At 44.9% G+C, this 23,071-nt stretch overlaps 1 protein-coding gene across 5 annotated transcripts in view; it reads left to right on the forward strand.

The window, feature by feature from the left end:
• Positions 1-23,071, forward strand: part of DPP6 (dipeptidyl peptidase like 6) — a 573,188-nt gene that overhangs the window by 310,565 nt on the left and 239,552 nt on the right. Inside the window, exon 1 of one of the 5 annotated variants that reach the window (XM_033053979.2) lies at positions 19,174-19,656. The exons of the other annotated variants lie outside the window; for them this stretch is intronic. Coding sequence (XP_032909870.1) covers positions 19,600-19,656 — 57 coding nt within the window. The 5' untranslated portion in view covers positions 19,174-19,599. Of the gene's footprint in view, positions 1-19,173; positions 19,657-23,071 lie in introns of those variants that run through there. 5 annotated transcript variants of the gene reach the window in all.

The raw sequence follows: 23,071 nt of genomic DNA on the forward strand, positions 1-23,071 counted from the left end.
AGGCATGGGATCCAGATGAGTTACATCTGAGAACTGAGATGGAAGTAACAAGTGGAATTGAAAGCCTTGGCAGATATTTTTGGATCCATCTCCAAGGGTGGGGTGGTTGGAGAGGATTGGGCAGCATGGCTAATGTCATTGCTGTATATAAACAATGCTCATGAAAAATCCAGTGCCAAAGCAACACTTTGGTCAGAATGTGACTGATGGGGATATTTTACTTGGACTTAGGAAAAGGGAGCTCATGGCTTATAAATTCACTTGACTTTCTGAAACACGTTATTGCGCCTGAAGACAAATGTCAAGCAAAGTCCATAATTTATCTGACTTTTCTGAAAGCATAGCATGCAAAATATCGATCTGCTTAATAAATGCACATTATCTCCTGAAAATGACTAAAAATTAGCTCAGGGAGAAGAAATAGTGTCAGTAACACTGCAGAGGGATAACAGAGACCCAAAGAGCAAACATACATTGTGCACGATCTCTTTGCATCAGGTGCAAACCCTTGGGCAACGTTTTTCTTGCTTTGAACTTTAGATGCAAAATGGAGAAGAAAAAGGGGGAAATCTTGTGCTTCCTTGTGCCAAAGTGCAGGTACAGTGAGGGGCAGAACCAGCACAAGTCATTCAAGGATGTGCAAGTCTTTATTCAGTCCAAAATTCGTGTCCACTCTTGGCAGGGTCTGCCCCTCAGGCACAATTCTTATTTAAAGGAGCTCAGATCTGCTGGGGAGAGGACTGGCCTCACAAAGTTTTTATGGTTGCAGACTAGATTGTTTCCAGCACAGCTGAATGGGATGTCAGCAAATATTTGTTAGAAGATGAAGAATGCAGTGTGATAGTTTTAATGATCCCCTCTGTGCCGGGCTCCTTCCCCAAAGAGAATTCCTGCTCCTGGTTGGAGATGGGAGCTCCCAAAGCAACAGCAATGGGCAGCTGTCCATCCCTTTCCTGTGAGTGATGTTTTCCTTGTCTCTTCACCTTTCAGAGTGATATAGGTCAATATTAAATTGACCCTGTGTGTCCCTGTGAGGCAGTAGATATGCAAAAGGGCAATCTTTTTTTCCCTCCCCACTTTTCTCTTCATTCTAGGGGTGCATTCTCTCCTAGGGGTGTCCCATCTTCTTTTGCAGACTGAAAAAGCAGGAGGAGGTCTCTTGCAGGTGAGATTTTTATTCAGAGTGGGATCTGCCCATGGTCTAGAGGAGCTCACCTCCCATACATACCTGTGCTGCATTCTGCCCTTGCAGTGGCCCAGCAGGAATGCAAATAGGAACTGTAAGTATTTAGCACCTTCAGGGATTCCAGTTGTGGTAATCTCCTCCTCCAGCATAATCTTCATAACTGAACCACTGTTAATGTGTTTGCTATTAATCTGTTGCAGCATTTAAATAGTAATTATTAGTGGCATATTCTTTTGGGTGATCAGCCCAAAGCTACAGTGCAAGAGTGTGACCTTGAGTTTTCCTACAGACCACGGAAATTCGTTGATAATGGACAACAGTAATTGCTTGGATGACAGTGCACCTCTGGAGCTACATCACCACAATACATCACTGAGGCCAGGAGCTTAGCAGGACTCAGGGAAAAAAAAAAAAAGGAATTAACAGAATGCAAACAAGATGTTGAAATGCATTAAAAATGGGACAGAGGATAATACAGAGGGTAATTATAATGTAATTATATAAATATAATTATATAAGTAAGCACTGTGGTTTCACTGGGAATGTTGCATGCAGGGCTGGCTCCGAGGTGCCTGATGAGTGAGTATGTCTAGAGGCTCCAGTAAATCTTACTCATTGGAGAATTCCTAAACAGTGGTGTTATTTAGTTTGGGAAAGGAGACCACAAGGAGGACATCAAAGATGTCCTGCCAGGAATCCTCAATTTTTGAGCCCTTTTCTCTCACAGTAGAAGAGGATGAAGGAAAGGAATGGGACTAAACAGAATATCAGAGCACATTTTCCCCTTCCTCACATGCAAATGGTCATGGTCATTGATGAACAGATGCACAGAAAGCTACAGAGGAAGAAACCAGGGTAGCAGAAACCAGAGCAATGAGATTTCCCACCCAGAATCCTGTTAAACAGTTGTCCTTACCTACTCCCCCAAATATTTCCCTGTGTCTTTTGAAGTCCTGCTGCAAGGCATGATCCAGGGAAGAGAAAACAAAAGCTTCTGAACAAGCTATAAATCTGACATTTCTGACATCTGAGTTCAAGTTGAGTACACAGACTTGTTTTTCACACATGAAACTTGTTGCCACAGAAGGAGATGAGAGATGAATTCCCACAGGTTTGGGAAGAATATGGAAATATCAAAATAAAGAGTACTGCTGTTGTTCTGATTAGCAGCAGCACCTTTTGGGAGGGATAGTCAAACTCCACAACTAAAGTTAAAATTCAAGTATTAGGGATGAAGATAAAAGCTAAACTGGAAGCACAGCATCCTTCCTGGTTTTTACACTTTCTGGAATTAATTGTATTTTCTACACATTGAATTCACCTGCTTGTATTTCTAGTCAGGTCTTCTGTGTGCTCCTGTGTTTACATGAACAAAAAACATTCACAATTATCAGCATAAAGATTAGAAATATATAAAAAGAGCTATTGGAAGGAATACTAATAACAGAAAATTTGTACCTTTAAGCAGGTTTGTGGAAGTATTTTTGCACTTTAATCTGGCTGATTCTGTCTGTCATAATACAAGCTTTATTAAACTGATTATTAGCTGGATCCAATGTAATGTGTTTTGTGGTTTTGATCTTGCTTGCTGCTGCAAATATATCCTTCATTCAGAAATGGCCTCACATATAAGGTGGCTGCACTTGCAGGCTGAAATTTTATTACAACATTTGCCAGACTGATGCACTCAGGCCATTTAGTATCACTTTATCACAGATAGCAGCAGCAGCACAACTAACTACAAAAACAAAAAAAGCCTTTAAATTTTACATATTGGAAACTACAGTAGTTTCACGAATACAAGCCGCACGGATTATAAGCCGCACCCCCGGTGCCTCGACAATGTTGCTGTCTTTGTCAATAGATAAGCCGCACCCCGAATATTAGCCGCACTTTCGTTCGTAGCGAGAATCTGTGCGCAGCTTTCACAAATTGGCCAATTAGTAACAGGATCGCGGCATAGCGGGCTTTACTGGCTCGGGGCGGGGCCAGGCAGGCTCGGCCCGCTCATGGTTGCCGACGGGGCCGGGTGGCCCAGCTCAGCGCCACGGCTCGGCGGGGCTGGCCGGGTGGTACTGCCGCCGCCGCCGGGCTCGCTGGCCCCCCTCTCCCGTCAGCACTGCCCCGCTGCCGCGTTCCCTAGCCCCGCCGCCGGGCTCGCCGGCCGCCCCCTCCCGTCTGCACCGCCGCCGCGTTTCCTCGCCCTGGCCAGCACTGCAGGCCCCCGCACCGCCGGGCTCCCCCACGCTGCTGGCCCCGATTCTGCTGGGCTTCCCCCGCTGCCAGGCAGCCCCACCCGTCGGCCTTCCTGCTTCTGCCATGCTCCCCTGCACTGCTAGCCCCAGTTCTCCCGGGCTCCCCCACCATGCTGGCTCAGGCTCTGCCGCCCTCCCTGCCCCGCCCTGCTGGCTCAGGCTCTGCCGCCCGCCCCCCACACTGCTGGCCCCGCCTCTGCCAGGCTTTCCCACCTCAGCCGGGGCCGGCCGGGCTCCAGCTTGGCTTGGGGCTGCCGCGGGCTCTCACTTCCGTGTTGGCAGCTTTTAGAATTTTGTTAATAGATTAGCCGCCCCGGAATATTGGCCGCACTTCCGGGTTTCCACCAAACTTTTGGTCAAATTGGTGCGGCTTGTATTCGTGAAATTACTGTAGTTAAAATTCACTTTTGACCAGGGGGTCTTCTTCAAGCTGAGAAGAAAATGTAAAATGTATAATTTCATTACCCTGCATTAAACTTCTATTTTTCCTTTAGAGTTTCACTAGCTAAATCAGCATGACCAAAATCCTCTCCACTTGCTATTCTTTTTTTTTTTAATGGGACTTAGAAATGGGTAATATTTCCATGATTTTTCCATTCTGTGGTTTTACTGCTGGGACAATATTGTTTCTGTTATGGCTTGTGAGCAGTACTTTGTATCTGCTCTTAAACAGATCTGATGCATGAAATGATGATGTTCCTGTGCTTTCTCATGCTTTGAAGTTATTAGAGCTCAGTGCTGTCAAGTTTGCTAAATGTTTAGGTGAACGAGCTGCTGTACTGTCAGACCTGAATGTGCAAGAAGTAATAATCCAAATCCATGCTAAAAAGAAAAATATATCAGCATTTAAAAATAAAGAAAAAGAGTACTGGTATTTTAAAAGGAAATATATTTTCAGGCTTCTCTATCTCTCTACTGGGTTTTGCACTTTGTTTTAATGAAGTCAAGATTTCCCCTTTCTTCAGGAAGGCCAGAAATTGATTTTTTTTCTTCTTTTTTTTTAATGGAATATGGGCTTCTCACATGCCTCACTGTGTGAGGACTTTAAAGAAATCTCCACACATCAATCTTTCCTGAAGATTTAGCTGTACCTTCTAGCAACCTCTCCAAACACTATCCTTTACCATAAATACTTCCCCTCTTTGCAAATGTGTTTTAGTCCTGAAAAAGGGATCAAAAGCTGAAGGGAATCCTGGAAAAAACAGGCTGGTGCTATTCCTCAGTGTCTGACTAACATCTCACCAGGGTTTGCTGTGCCTCACATCACCCCAGCACCGATGGAGTTTCCATGGTGGGGAAAACAATTATTGCCAGTTTGCCTTGTAAATGTTGAAAGGCATCTGCTGTTCCTCTGAGGTGCCTGGAGAAATGGAAATTGATGCTGATAATAAACATGATTATAAAGAAGGTTGCTGCAAAGACTCCTGATCTGTAAGGGAAAAGTGACATTTTAAGGGCTGTGCTGTGGATATAATGAGAATTGGTATTGGCTTTTAAACCATCATGCTGAGGCTGGGATGGGTGTTTGATAAAGTCTCACTCATTATGAGACTCTATATTGCAAAAAGTTTGTGTTTGTCAAAGTCCATGATGGCACAAGGGGTTAGATTGGAAATTCTTTATTCCTGTATCTCATTTGCAAACCTCTGGATCTGAGTTTTCATTGGGGCTTGCTGGTTTTTGAATGCAGAAAGGAAAGGTGTCAAAGACCATCCCTCTGCAAACCCTCCTAAGTCCAGTAAGGTTCAGCCTGGCCAGTCCAGACCATCAGGGACTTGTTGGGTTACAAAAGACAAAGAAAAATTAATGTCTGGGTTTGGTGCAAAGGTGCAAAAGCTTGATGTGCCTGCACAATCAAATCTTGAAAGCAATAATGTCTAAGAGGAACAGGATAAGAAACATTCTATAATATTTGTGCTACCTGATAGTGCCAGGTATTTAGACTGAGTTCACGAAATACCAGCTTTTAAATTAGAGACAGCTTGGTGCAAATGCTAGTGATAAAAGAATCAAGCTGAAAATAACATTAAATAATTGCTGTGAAATAAAATGACTATTTTGAAGTTGTAATTGAGTTTGATGTGCCATGATTATGTTATTGGTAGCAGTTCATGGCTCATCCAATGTTATTATTGCAGAATCAATGTTTTCATTTAATGTTTTCTGGATCGTTGTTGTCATCTGTGGTGCTTAATTAAATAAAACACAAGATTCACTTGGAATAGATGCAGATACAAAGTACTAAATTTCTCAGAGGAAGAATGTTTTCACTTTGTTTAACCCAAATCATTAGTTTATTTGCAAATATAATTGATACTGGCTTGAAGAGCATTCCTGGAGTACATTAAACAGGACAGCCATAGCAACAATATTAAATTTATGGCAGATGATTGTAAATAGTGCAGTATTAACTTTAATGGATTCTGGACTATAAATCCACCACCCCATCCCACTGGGCAGGATCAGGAGTCTTATTCATTAATGACTCTTTAGTTGTGCATTGTATGGAAGGAAATAAACCCTGTACTTTGAATTATCTCGATACTCAGCACAAAGTTGCACATTTTGGTAATTCTGAGCTGCAGGGTAAATCCCAGGTCTCAGCCCCCAGTAAGGTTGTGGTCTTGGGGTCCAAGCCCAGCACTGAAAGTGGAAAGAGACCACTGAGTTTGGTGGAGGTTCCATCAAATCTCTCCTTCCAATGAGCTTCACCTGTGCAGGGAACTGCACATTTTAAAACCTTGCTCAACCCAAACATGACCAAAAGCTACTGAATATGAGCCATTTAATCTTTCTGTATGCAGGAAGGGGACAGAGATGCAATGCTGCACTCACAGAAAGAGTCTGCTACCAGGGTGCTCAGGAGTGAGTTCTGTGTGGAGAGAGAAAGTCACAGATAGCAAAAATAGTCTCTTTAGGAGCAGGCAGCAGTGTGCTGTGCAGGTGGCAGCAGAATACTCTTATTGGGACCATAAGGTATTTCCTGCAGGGTCTGTTCTGCTGAAAACTCCTCTAGCCCAAAGCACAGGGAGCCCCCAGCTGTGCAGCTCCTTGGTGCTGCTGAGATAGAAAAACTGCATAAAAAGCAAAAGGTTCTTTTTCATTTGGTTTCATTACAATGATCTTATATAGTGGCTGTATTGATAGTATGCAACTATACTGCAGGAGTATTTTATGAATAGATGCTTTTTGGGTTTTGATTTCAGCACACAAAAAATGAGTGTTCATTTTTACTGTGTCGGCATTGCTCTTCTCTGACTATGTAAGGAGGCGTCAAAATTGATGTGCCTTGCACTTACAGCCACTTTGAGCCACTTCACAGAGCCAGAGTAACATCAAGGAGCTTCAGTGCCTGGGAGAAGAAAGTGCACAGGATTTTGCAAGGGTGGAAGCTCTATCAGACATTTATGCAATCAATTATCTCTGAGTATAGAAATTTAAACCACATTTACAGTTTCTGGATTAATCCCAAATAATTATCCCCTTTCCTCATGGAAGGAAAGTCAAAGTGAAGAGATGTTCTGGTATGATATTCCACAATTCAGTGTGAGCTTTACTCTTTCAGCAAAAGCCTACCTGCATCATAAGGGCTTATTCTACCATCTATGTTTGCCTAAACTTCTGTTAACAAGCCACATTGTTATTGGGGAGAAAATTAGATCTGTAGAAGAGGCTTCTCTAAGGGAGCTGTCTGAATCCTCTGTGCTGCTGGAGAATTTGCCTGTATCAAGGAATGGGAGACTGCAGAGTTAATTTAACAGTGAGATACAAAGAGGTTTATTTTATTGCAATTCACGCCATCCTAATGAACCACTTGATAAAAAAGTATTAAAATGTCGTGCTGGATGGACTGTAAGTGAATATTTATTTGCCTTCTACCACTACCACACAGATGAACCAACAATCTCAGGCTGGTACTTAATGGTTAAGATGAACTGTTTAATCAGGTCTGTGGCATTCTGCTGCCAATATTATCTGAAGAGAAATCAGTTGAAAGAAAACACCAATTGAAAGCACCCTTGTAAGACTGTAACTGCTATTTTTCTAGCTTTTAATCACATGCAGCCGTCTCTGGCAGCTGTGAAGGGAGGAAAAATGTTGAAAATAGATTTATCTATTTTGGAAAGCTTGTCTCTTCATTTCTGGACATAATTAAAAGCCTGATCTGTTGGCTAGAATTTTCCCGTGTACTTTGACTTTCCTTTGACTGCTGGAGGGGGTGAAGTGATCAGGCCAGGTACTTCTGAAGAATGATGTCAGTGAAAGCTTTGTACAACAGCTTCCCTTTCATGCTGGGCTCAGATGCATTGCCCATCAATCTCATCATTTTCTGCCCATGTTAATCCTTTCAGAGCAGCTACTGCTTGTTCTGGTGTCACCAAACTGCATCTCAAGGTGAGAATTAGTTAACTTGGTGCTCTGGGTTGCTCAATAAGGCAGATGGACTAGATGGATTTTTTAAATTTTTTTTTTAAGTCTTTTTTTTTCAGGTTCTTGCAGATTAAGCCTCTAAACATCCCATTCTGCAGTCACTTCCCACACCAGTAGAGTCTTGATCCACAGAGATGAACAATAGAAATGAAAAGACTGCTGATTCCATGAATAAATATAAGCCCTAAGCTGCCTTATTATCCCTGGATAATATGTCCAAAAAGCTGTCTTTGGGTAATATTTGCAATAAAATGCTGGTAGTGTTCTCAAGACTGATGAAATTTGCCCCTTCTTGTTTCAAAAATTCTGATTTGCTCAACAGAGAATGCAGTGATGGGTGATGCAACTTTCTTATAGCCTAAGTTCATGCATGAATGTGAAACTTTGTGAGCTTTCCAAAGTAACACATCTCAGGCAGAGCTGGGCACTGACCCAGGGCTTTTCAGAACACACTGCTTACACCAAAGCCTGATCTGAGCACATTTGATTGATCTCTACTGCCCACTTTGCTGGGTGGGTTCTAAGTGCTTCTGCATCTCCTCTTGTAACCAGGGTAGGATAACAGCAAGGAGCAGTGGGCTCAGGTTTTGTCTCTTTGTGGCCTTTGGTTTGTGCTGCAGGCAGTCACATGCACCACCTCTATCTGATTTTTATGTGTGTGCATATGATGGGCATATTTCATATGTGCAGTTACATTAAATTTGAGAGGTACATAAATGAGGTGTGCATTAATTATCTGTGACAAGAAAATGGCTCACTCTGGTTTATTCTCTCACATATTTGATACTTGTGTGATTTCCTAAAGGTTTTATATTTCAGGTGAAAAGCCCACATTCCTGCATGGCTTTGTGTAACCATGCTATGGAACTGTCTGTTAGTCTCAAAGTATCTCAAATCCCCTTCTTTGTGCTATTTTCTAAACTAAATGAGATCACAGGTTTTTATTTATTATTTTTTTGTGCAGGAATTCAGAGGCTCACAGCTGTAGGCTACTTTGAAATGTTTGTGTCATTATTTGTACTTTGCTGTCTTCAGAATATGGTAAAATCAAAAGGTCAGAGACACCAAATCAAACAATAATGTAGGGAAAACTGTGCTGGAGACAAGCTCAGTAGTGAGTGTTATAGAAAGGATATATTTGCTGCTTTGGGTTGAGTGTGGGTGCTCTTGATTAAGAACCTCAGAGTACCTGTGCAACGTTTTGGGGAGGCTGCACTGTATTTTATTCATATTCATAGGAAAGAGTGAAGCTCTATAAACTGTGTTGGGGCAATCTCAAAGTCATGCTGGGTCCCAGTGTGTTAAACAGAGGTCCTCAGCCCCTCAGTGAATGTTGCCCAGCACTCCCTGGACCCTTCAGCAGCACTCAGACATCCAGAGCCATTCCCTGAGCCTCAGCCTGGCTGTCAGACCCCAAAGGAGCAAACATCTGGGATGGGAAGGCACAGGGGGGAGTCTTGCCAAGACACATTTTGTGCTCCCTGTACATTTTGGATGTCCCATCTCTGCTGCTGCTGATCTTGAGCCACTGACAGTCATAGCCTTTAATTTTCTTGTGTTACAGGTAGATCAAATAAATACTTGAGAACAGGACTTCACCACCACATTACTTTAATTATTTATTCTATTTAGGTTTGTATTCGGGCAGTTATGCATTGTATGTATTTGTACATCATGCTGTGAGGTTTCCACTTTCTTTACTGTGTCATATGGCTACAAGAGAGTTGGGAATCTGGTTTGGTGGAATATGCTCAGAGCTGAAGGGGACTTCTCTGAGGCAGTTAAAACAATGCCATAGTACTGGCATACTTCTGAAAATGAAAGCTTTCTGAGGTGGTACAAATGGCACATCAAAACTGATGGTCAGTGTTTAAAAAAAAAATTAGAGCAAGGCATTGTTCTTGTTTCTATTTTCTTCATCACAACAGAAGCAACTCTTGGGGTTACAGTAGTAATAAGCCAATCCTGTTCACCTCCTTTATCTATTTTAGTAAACACACACTTTTATCTCTGTGTCAGGGGTTCTGAGTGGGCCTTTCCATTGGCCCCATTTTCCATAAATTGCATTTCCACTAGAGGGCATTCAACATAGCAGTAACACGTTTTGTCTGCCCTCTGGGATGAGTACAGGTACTGTGCAAGACCTGCAGTCCAGAAAGGTGAATGCAGGGTGGGTACTGAGGCACAGAGGGGGAAACTGAGTGAGGTGACATGAATCTGTGCATTGCTTGTTTTATCTGTTCAGTAGAGTTTTGCCCAAGTGTTGTTTTCTGCCTCTTCCTTCCACCTTCAGACTTGAGAACAGCAATCTGAAAACATTGTGGGTTTGCCTTCTCCAAAAATACAGACATGAAGCAGATAGGAAGGGCTTTGGGTCCATTTGTGCCTCTTTTAGAGAAGACAAGTGTTGGCAGTGTTTTCATTGTTCAGACTCTTGAGGAGGTTATTTTAGGTTGGTGGAAAAGCTTATCTACCACAGAGCTAGCAGGAATGCAGCAACATATGCTTACCACAGCAGATTTAATCCCAGGAGATCTAGAAACACTTGGTGAAAAACACACCAGCATACAAACCCTCAGAGCCATCACAGTCCCCAGCAGAAACTGAGGGCAGTGATCACCACAGCCCATCCAGCTCCTGGCACAGAACACCAGGGAAACACCAGTGCAGGTGGCAGAGGTGACATCTTGGTGATGTTTGGGAATATTTGGGAGAAATTGTGAGGCTACCATGGTGTTCAGTGGTCACTCCTCAGGGCCCAATGGTCACACCCTCTGCTACAGGTGAGCAGTCCCAAGGGGATCCTCTCCAAAGCCCAAAGTTGGGCTCAGCCTGCCCAGCCTGCAGGATCCACATGTCAGGTTTCATGTTCAGAAATTGAGATTGTTTGGTCTCCATCACCTGTGAGACTTCAGAGGTTGTCATGGTATAACTTTCAAGTGTGAGACATCTTTAAGATGGATGTACGCTTTACACATCCATTTAACAGGGCATTATTTTGCATAGCCTCACTATTAAAAGTGTATGGCTCCTGTTGGCTCGTGTTTTGAGTTCAACTATTTTTTGCTTTTTTTTTTATTTTTTGGTTAAAGCTGATATAAAAGTAAATGAAAAATAACAACCATTGCAATGAAAAGTGTACTTCATAAAACAAATGCTTAAAAAGCCACTTGCTCCAGCTGCAGCTTTTATGTACGAGGATCTCTCAGGCAATGTATGTGCTTACATAGGAAGTCTTTCACAACATTTACATTTAAACCAGTCATCATCTTATATGCAGATCATTTATTCATCCTATAAATCACTTTGGAGCTAAAAATGAAGATGAGGCTCTCTCTTTTCCAAGCAGTAAGCTGCTAAACAGCCTAATATGTTTGCAGCTGTTGTGAAGATGGGGATTCTCTGTTTGACAGTGATTTGGGGGTGGTTATTTTCTCATCCCTGGTGATGTCTTTTACATTTTCTGGCATGGATATTTCAGTTGCAAAATATAAATATAAAATATAAAAATAGTTGTGGCTATAGGAAGGAAGGAAGGAAGGAAGGAAGGAAGGAAGGAAGGAAGGAAGGAAGGAAGGAAGGAAGGAAGGAAGGAAGGAAGGAAGGAAGGAAGGAAGGGGAGGAAAGGAAGGCAATAAATAAATTCTTGCACTCCTAAAACAACAGTTAAAAAGAACACATACTGAGTCAATAGGGAAGGAATTCAGCTGCTACCTAGAAATAACCAGGAGTGTGGGGAGGAAGTGTCAGTGAATATTGATCCCTAAGAGCATGGGGAGCAGGAACACTAAGCCAGACTGTGAGGAGGTAAACTTTGAAAAAGCAATTTGGAGACCGTTCACAGCTGGCACTGAAGTTGGGGCCTCAGAAGTCTCTCTCACATGGATAAACAAGTGAGAAAGAGGCATCTGTTGCATTGCAGCTGCCAAGGTTACACCAGCAGGAGCAGGCAGAGGGGCAGAGAAAAGCCAGCAGCAGGGTCTGTATTCCTTGCAGGGATAACACAGCGTCAAACCATTGTGGCACTGCTCATCCCCTGCCTTTGAGACTGGGATGATGTATTAAAACATATCTACTGACTCCAAAAATAACCCCACAGTGGATTAAAAGTAATGTTTTTGAGCAGTAACTGCTTCAATAGAAAAGTCTGGCTGTCAGTACACACGCTTGATCTTCAGGGTAGGCAAAGTGGGTGCAGAATCCAGAAGTGAGAAAGGCACAAGAACCTGCTGTGCTCCCCAGAGTCACGCTCCAATTCAGGCAGGAAAGTGCTATGCAAAACAGCTCTGGCTGTGCCTGAAAGAGCAGACTTCTTCACAGCTTGCATGCCCGTGTTGTCTTATTTGTTTACCATGAACTGTGGGGTCCTGGAACTCGGAGCGGCAGCACTAAATGGGAAGCAGCAGAATACAGCTTCAACCTATTATAGTAATTTTAAACCACTTTCTCCTGCTCAAGATTTAAAAATAAAAAGGAACTTAGTGAGGCTTTGGTAATGGACAAATAGTGACAACACCACGGGGCTATTATGCAGACACACAAGTGGTTCTTGCAATGCCCATTGTCTCAGTGTCCCCTGCTGCCACATACCTGCTGTCTCAGATAGCAGGAGTTCTCATGCTTGTGGGAACATTTTGAAGTGTATCCCCTGTAGGAACAGATATTCATGCAAATGGCTAATTAATGGCATTGACTGAATAAACTGGATTTGATCTGTTAAATGAAAATAGCACACCAGATTGCTTTCTTAATGATTTTGGTCATGTGTAGTGGATATGTGATGTATTTTTAACTGTAACTATAGTCATAATCTGCTATTGCCTCTAGTCCTTTCACAGAACCTTTGAAATCTGGAAAATTGTCCATCTGAGTGGATCCCCAAGACAGAGAGGTCTTCAGTGGAGCCCCTGAAAATTCCTCAGGACATAGAGACTCTGCCAGGACTAACCCTTGGTAGAACCAACATGTTGGAGACAAACAGAGAGGGGAAACAGTATAGGGCAGATGCAAGATAAAGCTAATTAGTGCATATCTTAAAGGGCAAAGATTTTCTTTCTTTTATGATGAAATTAGTTTTGGGATGCCTGTTGACAAACTGAGAAATCTTGCCAAGGCTAGAGATGAACTTGGAACAAGACTAAAGTGGTTTTTTGGTCTTCTAATAGGAGCTATTATGAGAAGCAGTGCTGGGGATGGTGTGTAGGCAATAGAGATGCTCTGCAGCCTTTGTAGGAGTAGGGCTGATGTCAGCTGATCTCCCATCCAATTCCAAATTCCAGCTGGGGACTTGCTGTGCAATAATGTGATATTAGTGTTGTCACATTCTTGGAGAGGGGCAGGGCACAAACTGTGCTTTCTGAACAAGACAAAATTAAATTCTCCCTCTCCAAAGCTTATTCAGATGAGCACAGGACAGAAATCTCCAGAATGAGCAGCCAGAATGCCTGCCTGTTTCTGAAGCACCTAAAGCATAAACTCCTGTAAAAAGAGTTTCTAACCATGCAGCCCTGATGCATTTACAGCTTTTGTTCTCTGGCATCCCAGAGGGATCTGCAGAGGAGGACACAGCCCCCTCTGACTCACTGCATCTCAGCCATACAGGTCCAGAAGGAGAGGGCTGTGCCACTGCTTTTTGTGTGGATGAGATGTTGGCACAGGGACTGAGGAGGAGTAAATGGTCACCAGCATGCCCTGGCACACCCTGGGACCATGGACATCTTGACTTTTACAGACTCTTCCCTCTTGTTCCTCTTTGAACTTCTCTATGAAAATAGGAATGATGCTGCAACAGGGCACCAAAGCCATTTTATTATTGCAAAGGTATTTTATTAGTTTTGGAGATGAGTGGATTTACCTTTTCTGGAGTATGCTGCTGGTGTTAGAAGCAGATTGTTCAGGGAGACCTTCTCACACCATTGCTGAAGGAGCTGCCAGCCTTGTGTCCCTACCCTGCTGCCTGCACACCTTGGAAAGCAGCACCAATACACACTGAGCACTGCTCCCCTTGCATCCTGTGTGCCAGTTCTGACCAACCTTTCAATGACTGAATGCTAAAATCCATGGCTGCAACATTTTTTAAAGGCTTGTCTCCCCTTTCTCATAGTGGGTGCTTGTGCTGTCCCTCTTCCTGAGTTGACTTTAAAACTTCTGCTACCTATATAACTGTCCTAAAAACCTGTAGCCTTTACACCTTTTCCTTTGTAACATACCTCTGAGTAGATTTTTCTCTTGCCATGTGCTTTCCTGGGCCTTGGGTCCTTCCTGAACCGAGAGCAAATCAGCCAAACCAATGGGAGCTGTCAGCAAGTGTGAAGCTCAGAGGGGCTGGATGTACAATACCAAATTGTGTGGTGTGTTCTGCTGGAGCCCACGCATCACTGAACCCCAAAAATTAATGGTACTAATGGCTTAAACCCCCCCAAAATTTCAGATGTGTAGCTCTTCATGAGATCTGGTCATTATTTGGAGAAGGGAGTGCATTAGCAGAGTGTTCAAATATATGGTTAATCAAATAAAATTAATTTCTACCCACTTTGCCCACTGGCTCCAACTTCCTTGATGTGGCAATGAAAGGGGAATAAGTAACCCAGTGTGGTACAGCTAAACCCCCAGGTTTCAATGGAGCAGAAGGGTTCTGCATCCAGTTACTGTACACTGCAGTCACTCTGTGCTGCCTGGAACAGATGTGTGCAGCTGGAGGGCTCACTGTAACACACAGGAATAGGAATGCTCTGCACTGATTCCTGAGTGCCCATTGCTGGATGAGCTGCTCTGTGTCCAGACATGTCAACCCCCATGGAAGGGCAGAATCAAGGATGGCCTTGCACCCTGACCTGCTTAAAAATGTTTGGGAGCAGTAACAAACTACTCCTTTTGCTGTCATGCATCTTTATCATAGAAAAAGGTGGCTGTGCTTGAGCTCCTAGGAGTTCACAAGTCTTTGTGGTGATGACAGTTTGAGCTTTTGTTCCACCTTATCCTCCAGAGCCACTGGAACATTAATTCCTCTATGCAGTGTTCAAGGTTTTCAACAATCTTTGAGCAGGAAGAAGCTTTGTGGTGACTTTGTGAACCCCAAGGAGAATTTAAAGAATAATCCCAGACCACAATCTTGTTCCTGCCAGTCTCAGGAGAATGAAGCACTTTCCTTCTAACAGAAAATGCTCTAGGACATGTGTGACTAATTTGTTACAAGGTAATTAAAAATTATCTGTATTACTGCAGTGCTGCATGATTTTGTTGAAACAAGCACTGGGTGAAGATGAGTTGAGAAGCTGGAGCAGCTCCTTTCACCTGTTGCTGGTTGCTGTCCTGATGGGAGGGAGTTGGCTGTGTGTCCTGCAGAGGGGTCTGAGGAGGTAATAGCTGTCAGGGGTGGGGATGGCATTCATGGGACTGTAGCTGGCATTTTGACAGTGTACCTTGGTTAACAAGGAGTCTGTCTGTGCTCACTGTGGGCTCCTGGGCTGTCCCAGTGGGGGCACTGTGTGGATTATATGGATTGATGGATGGGGATGCAGTTTGTGTGGGCAGGGATGAGTCTGGAGATTGACACCATTACATGGCATGGACAGGGAGTGGAGACAAACATGTGCAGTTATGGACAGTAGAGATTGAACAGCCTGTTGTATTTTTGACCCTGGCAGGGAGGAACAACCTGCTCCCTGTATCCCTGTGATCAGCTGGGATGCTGTGGAGAGGGATGGATGGGAAGTTTGTACTCCCAGGGTCTTTGCCTGCCAGTGCCTCCTGCCATGGCCCAAGAGGAGCTGTCAGGAACCCATCCTTCTGCCTGCTGGGTTTGGCAGACACAGATTCTTGTCCTTTGCTAGGGGTGTATTAATCTTTCTGTGATCATCTGTGATGACTCAGCCAAGCAATAGCATCGGTACCCTAACACAGCTCAGAGGTCAGCAGGGACAGCCTCAGCCCTGCTAATGTGTGAGGAGATTATTCTCTGCCTGTGACTAATGAGCATTTCTGAATGGCAGAGGCCACTGCTTCCTCCTCCAGTGTCTCCCCGGGAGGTGTTTGGCAACCTCAGAATCCTTTGATCAAGGCAGGAGGGTGACAGAGAGCTTGAGGATGTCACTGCCCCTGCTGCCACATCCTCAGGCAGTGAGCAACCCATCTGAGGGGATGGGACACCCTGCCCTGGTCAGGGGTGACAAGGAGGTACTGCCAGGCAGATCAAGGCATTTCAGAAACACTGCCAAGCACGGGGAGATGCATTAAGAACAGCAGCCTCCTAATGCATCCATGAAATGAGGCTCAGCCACGTGCATTTGCATAGCTAACTGCTGGACTAATTAGCACAATTAACTTCTTGTGTGTCCAACAACAAGCTTAGTGGGAAAAAATCTACATTGTAAGGGAGAGTGGCCATTTCCAGAAAAACAGTGAAAACTGTCTAAGTTGTTAACTGTGGAAGAATTGAATCTGCATGGGGAGGGCATGCAGTGCAACTAAGTTTAGGGATTGTCAGTATAGGTACTGAGGGGTCAGGGACACAGTGAATGGCCCATGTTCTGAAAAGGGATCTGTTTTGTAGAAATTTCCAGCTTGTATGGTGGAGGAGTCAAAAAAAAAAATGAACCAAATAAACAACAAAAATCCCACAACCAAAAACAAACCCCCAAGCCAACACACCGATTCCAAATACAGTTTTGTTTCATTTGAATTCTTCTTGGAAAGAAAAATAGCAGAATTGTGGAGTAAAGCAAGCCTTCATTACCACTCACAACAGGTAGAAAAGTAGAGCAAGCCAACTGGAAAATTCAAACTGGTCCACTTATATAAAACCTTGAAAGCAATTCTGTTCTGATGGTTGGGGAAAAATGTGTGAACAATAACCTCACCATAAACATTTAGAAAATATTGAGACTTAAACTACAGGGACTAAAGAGATGGAATTGCAATGTAAGCTAGGACTGTGTCAGAGTATAACCCAGCAAGAAATCAACACAGGCTGTTAGATTTGAATGCAAATTATTGTTTCTTGTTAGAGAGGTGCTATTCACTTCTTTTTTAAAGGAGCTGTTGCCTGGATCATGGCACCTGGGAAAAGGCAAGGTTGTTCAGTTTGCTACCAGCACAATTCTGTGTTGCAGATCTTTTACATCATGGTTCCCATGAACTCCTGTGAATGTACTGGTGGAAAGGCAGAAACACTTAGGGAGTCTGAGTGGTGGTGTGTAGATATCTTTAGGAAAACCTGACCTGCTGATGATCTGTTCCTGAACCAAGGATCAAAATTGTCCCAGGTGTAAGGAGACATTGACTGTAGTGGTGTTGGTGAATGTGACCTTGTACAATAAATCTGTGCTGTAAAACTGAGGATCAAATGAGGCATAATCAGTTCCCTGTCAGATAAACACTGATGTTCCCTTTCCTCAGCAGACTCAGCAGAGCTCCCAGTAGCACGTGAGAGAGAGAACATTTAGCTTTACACAGCGCTACAGCGCTGAGGACATGCTCTGTGCTGGGTAGGAGGTGAGGGTGGGAGAAGCAGCAATGTGGCATTTCCGTGTCACCTGCTGTTGGGGTGAGTGGCTTGTATGATTCCCGAGAAAATACTGAACAACTTCCAAGCTGCTCCAAATTTTGTCCAGCCATGTGAGGGCCCCTCCTGGAGCATGGCACTGCTCTGTGCCCCGTGCTCTGGCACACCCTGTGCTGACAGCAAGGTGGGCGAGCGGGCTCCAAGGCTCCTCTGACAGCTCTGATGTGCTGCAGAGATCTCTGTTCCGGCAGAGAAGCTGCAGGCAGAGAGCTCCAGCAGCACGGAGCAGAGCAGGGAATCGTGCTCCTGTGTCACCCTGCAACCTGACTTACACGGCAGCCAGCACAGGGACATGCACAGTGACCCCCTCACATCAGGGACACCGAGGGGCTGGGGAGGGATGGGGACATCGTTCATCCTTGGGCAGTGAGGGGGCAGCTCCCCGGAGAACTCCCTGAGCCCCATCCCTGGGAACCTGGCAGTGCAGGGCATCCTCCAAAACCGCGCTGGCACAGGGGCAGCGCTGCCCTGGACACAGCTGTGACACAGAGATGGGCACTGGAACAGAGCTGTGACACAGAGATGGGCATTGAAACAGAGCCCTGACACAGAGATGGGCACTGAGACACAGCTGTGACACAGAGATGGGCACTGAGACACAGCTGTGACACAGAGATGGGCACTGAGACACAGCCCTGACACAGAGATGGGCACTGAGACACAGCTGTGACAGAGAGATGGGCACTGGAACAGAGCCCTGACACAGAAATGGGCACTGGAACACGGCTGTGACACAGAGCAGGCACTGAAATACAGCTGTGACACAGAGACGGGCACTGAGACACAGCTGTGACACAGAGCAGGCACTGAGACACAACCCTGACACAGAGATGGGCACTGGAACAGAGCCCTGACACAGAGATGGGCACTGGAACACAGCTGTGACACAGAGATGAGCACTGAAACAGAACCCTGACACAGAGATGGGCACTGGAACAGAAGTGTGACACAGAGATGGGCACTGAGACACAGCTGTGACAGAGGTGGGCACTGGAACACGGCTCTGACACAGAGATGGGCACTGAAACACAGCTGTGACACAGAGATGGGCACTGAGACACAGCTGTGACACAGAGATGGGCACTGAAACAGAACCCTGACACAGAGATGGGCACTGACAGCTCCTGAGCCTCCGCAAGTTGGGAGCAGACAAGAGCGCGCCTGCAGGAAACTCCGCATGTGCGCGGCACCCCCGCGGGGATGCGGGAAGGGGCAGCGGCCCCGGAGGGATGAGGGATGGGGCAGGATGATGCGGGATGGGACAGGGAGATGTGGGATGGGGCAGATGTATGCGGGATAGGGCAGGAGGATGTAGGATGGGGCAGGTGTGTGCGGGATGGGGCAGCAGCCCCGCAGGGATGCGGGATGGGGATGCGGGATGGGGATGCGGGATGGGGATGCGGGATGGGGATGCGGGATGGGGCAGCAGCCGCTCCCCGCTACCCCGGGAGGGGGATGGAGCAGTGCCGGCCGTGCACATCCCCGCTGCCCCGGGAGGGGGATGGAGCAGTGCCGGCCGTGCACACCCCCATTGCCCCGGGAGGGGGATGGAGCAGTGCCGGCCGTGCACATCCCCGCTGCCCCGGGAGGGGGATGGAGCAGTGCCGGCCGTGCACATCCCCGCTGCCCCGGGAGGGGGATGGAGCAGTGCCGGCCGTGCACATCCCCGCTGCCCCGGGAGGGGGATGGAGCAGTGCCGGCCGTGCACATCCCCGCTGCCCGGTGCATGCGCAAGGCGCGGGCGGCCGCCGTGGAGGTGGGGAGGGAGCGAGGACCACATCGCTGCCTCCGGCTCCGAGCTGCCAGTTGCTGGTTGCCAAGCAGTTATCATTGTTTCTGTGACGATTGCAGAGGCTGTTGCTAATTGAAGAAGCCCCCACAGCATCCTTCTCTCTGCTCCTGCTTCTGCTTTTATTTTAGAGGCTCAAGGGGGAAGACAGCCAGACTAGTGCTTTTTTACATTGCATTTTTATTTATTTCTTTTTGTGGGGGTGGGAGATTTCTCAGCTGGTGATTAAGTGATGGACTAGTTACTCATCCGTATCCCTTTAGTCTTTGTGTGTGTGTGTGTGTGCGTGTATGTCTGAACACACAGACAAGCTTACACACACACACACACAGAGTAAAATCCTGTTTGCCACTGCAGTGGGCACAAATAGGTGAGCATGACTACAGCCAAGGAGCAAAATGCATCAGGGAAACAAGCCCAACAGCAAGACCAGGTAATGCTTATTTTCCTCAATTTCAAGCATACAGATTTGCAATGTGTAGCTTTGTGTTTCTTGTATGATCAATATGATTTTTTTTAAAAATCTTTTTTTGGTGTGTGTTCTTAAAATTGCCAACTGAGTCACCAGCCAGTGGCAGGAGGAAAGTGCTGTGTGGCTGGGTTCAAGGTCTGCTTTCTCGGCGTGTGTGGAGACTTGGGGGGAAGCTGAAATTGTGCTATTTTTAACAGCCTGTACCTCTTGCTGAAGGCTATAGAGGCTTGTTCTGTAACTTGTTCCTTACATGTGTGCTGGGAGGGGGGAGTGTGTTGGGATGGAGGCCCTTTCTCCCTGGAGGAAGGGGGCAAGGGTATTTAAAAGCCCCTCTGCAGATAGATATAAAATTGTACAAGTCAGGTCCAGCTTCTGACTTTGTCATGCACTTTGAGTGAATTTTTCTTGCCTGGCATGGTCTTGGAGGGGCACTTCAGGATACAGTGTGTGCCCAGGCTGTGCATGAGCAAGCAGGGATGGCAGGGGGCAAAAAGCAGCTGCAAGTAGGTAAAACTCCTACTGGCTCTGGGGGAAATTGCTGTGCTCACAGCATATTTGAACTCGGGTAATTTATTTCTCTTGGTAGGTGCTTTATGTGCTTCTGTACAGGTAGAAAGTTAAAGACTTCATTTTCTCTGTCAAACCTGTATTTTGGAGGATATTCCTCTCAGCCTGCACTTACCAGGACAGAATAAAGTCAAAACTTTCCCTGTCTAAAAAGCAGCGGGTGGCAGAAAAAAAAAAAGGAATATATCCTCAGCCATAGAGGATGGGCAGAGTTAAAAAGTGGTGGCATAAGGGAAAGTCTGGTTGTGATGTCGGAGCTCCAGCTGAGGCTGGTGAAGGCTCCTGGGCTCCGGGGGCACTGGCAGATCAGCATCTCCATCTCCTCATCCCCACCTTCCCCTCCCCGTGCTCGGGCCGTGCCTGGGGCACCGCCGTGGAGCCCAGACGCTCCAATTCTTCAATTTTTCCTCATCTCCTTAAGACATTGGAAGTTCTCCACTTTAATCTTTGGTTAGGACAGCACAGGAGGATAATTTAAACAGATCTCTCAGGGCACAAATTAATTCTTAAAATAGTTCTTCCTGGCGTGATAAGCTGAGAGCCTCACGTATTGTTTTTCTTTTTTTTTTCTTGGTACAGTATTTTAGGGAAGGGAAGAGCATGGGAAGACACTAAGCACCACAAATAGCATCATATAATCTGCATTTTCAGGGTGACATTATACCAATGACCAAAACAGGCAGGCTCAATGGTTCAGAGAAAACAAGAAGAAAACAACTTTGATATTTGGTGTATAGAAACTATGCCTTCATCTAACCCTGCAGGTGTTGGACTTTTCTTATTTCTTCACTGCTTTTGGAATATATATGTATTTTATCACTGTTTGCTGCAGGTTAAAATGAATCTACCTGTGTTTCTGGGAGGCAAGGGTTTACAAGTGCCTTTTCTGAACAAAGAGGGCTATGGGGCTGTCCCTTCCTCCTTCTTAAATCTGTGTAAAAGTGTTGGGTTTTGTAAGCCAAGAAGTATATGTTACCTTTTTGTAAAGCAGAGGGTTTTTTATTTCAAACAGTGTTACCTGCCTCATGCCATTTTGCTGTTGGCGTGCCATGTCTTTGCTACTTTGGTCTTCCTGCATGAAGTACAAAATGCTCAGAATAGGTCTTTAGTGTATGCAGAACCTTGATTGGGTATATTCTATAACTGGCTGAATTGCAATTATACCCATATGGTACACTTAAATATTCTGGAAGTACGTGCTCTCTCAGCTCTGCCCTAGTGTGAGCATGAAATAGAAATATCAAGAATATATAAATATAAATCATATTGATGAATATTAATGTCTGAGTCTGTGAGCAACTTTGCTCACTCCCATCATTTCTTTTATTGTTTTCACAATACATTATTAGTAAAATGGCTTGACAGCGGGGGGTTGAATCCAATCTCTGTCTATTGATTTGAGTGCACTTTTATCTTCCAACACCAAAAGCAGATCTAAACCCTTATTTTATCTAAAACTGTTCATAACTGAAAAAAAACCTCTATTCAAATTCTATTTCTAGCTGAAATTCTATTTCCAGGCTTATGCATATCAAGAATTACAGATATTTTTTTCCTTGCTTAAAAGTGATCAAGAAACTGAAAAATGTAGCTTGGAGAAAAATTGAAGGCAAGTGCTGGTCTGGCTGTAGAGGACTGAGTCTTTTTCAGTAGCAGCTGCTGCTGTCGTAAGAGATTTTGACCATCCCTTTTCTGTGTTCCTTGCTGTGACATTCCCTGGATCCAGAGGCAAGCGAGTGTCACAGCTGGCTTAAATCTGTGCTGTGTCCTACCATACTAACCCAAAGAGAAGTTGGTCATGAAAAGACACTGCAGGAACAGGGTGGGCAAAGTTTGAAAACATCTGCAGAAGCTTTGCAGGCATAAATTTAAAAAATCTACTTTACACTCGTTGTGTCTATATGCAAATGAAGTCATGTTCAGTCTTGAGATTTACAAAAATGATAATAATTAGAAAATGATTGAGATGTGGAGATAAGCAGAGCACTGCCTTAGCTGCTGAAGGCAAGCTATCCCTTTCTTCCTTAGGTAATTAAAAATGATTCTATACAATTTCTTTCTGATAAGCAATGCTGCTCACCTCCACACCAGTTAAACTGCTCAGAATTCCAATCCTTTATCTCCTTGCTTATCTGTCTCATGGGTCTGAACTCTAAGTCTTTTGGACATCATGTACAGAGAACATTCTGTAAGTGATAAGTAATGCTGTCTGTTACTGTCAAGTTGTGATTGCTTGATCAAGATGTGAGTTGGACGTGGCTGCCTGTGTGCACTCAGCTGCTCCTGCCACAGCTGTGGTTTCTTGTTCAGAGCTGGACACGTGCAGTGCACCATTATCACTCCTGGCTTTCTGCTAGACCCAGTGCTCAGAAGCCCGTGGCAAAGCCTGCAGACACTGATAGACTCAGCATCTGGCTCCAGAGGACGAGAGAATCGTGTTCTCCCCCTCGGGGTTTGTTAGCTGGATGTGTGGATATCCCATTAAGGCACTTTTCCATTAAAAAGGGGAAGAAAATAGCAACAGCAGGACAAGTACTCTCACAAGCTTTAGCTATTTACACAGGCTGAAGATCTCTGTGTTTTAACATAAGCCTGTAAATTTGTTATCTCAGTTTAGCCCAATTCTTGCTACTTTAATGGCCTTTGGGAATGCAAATAGCTCTGCAGTCATATATAAAGATAAGGAGGCTGATTTTTTAATGAAAATGTGGTAACAGGCATAAGGCTAAAATGAGACTTTTAAATATTTTAAAAAGTGAGTCAGCATATCAAGTATAACAGGATCACAGATTCTCAAAGAACAATTTTT

This window comes from Catharus ustulatus, chromosome 1 (assembly GCF_009819885.2).
Source record: "Catharus ustulatus isolate bCatUst1 chromosome 1, bCatUst1.pri.v2, whole genome shotgun sequence".
NCBI classification, from domain to species: Eukaryota; Metazoa; Chordata; class Aves; order Passeriformes; family Turdidae; genus Catharus; species Catharus ustulatus.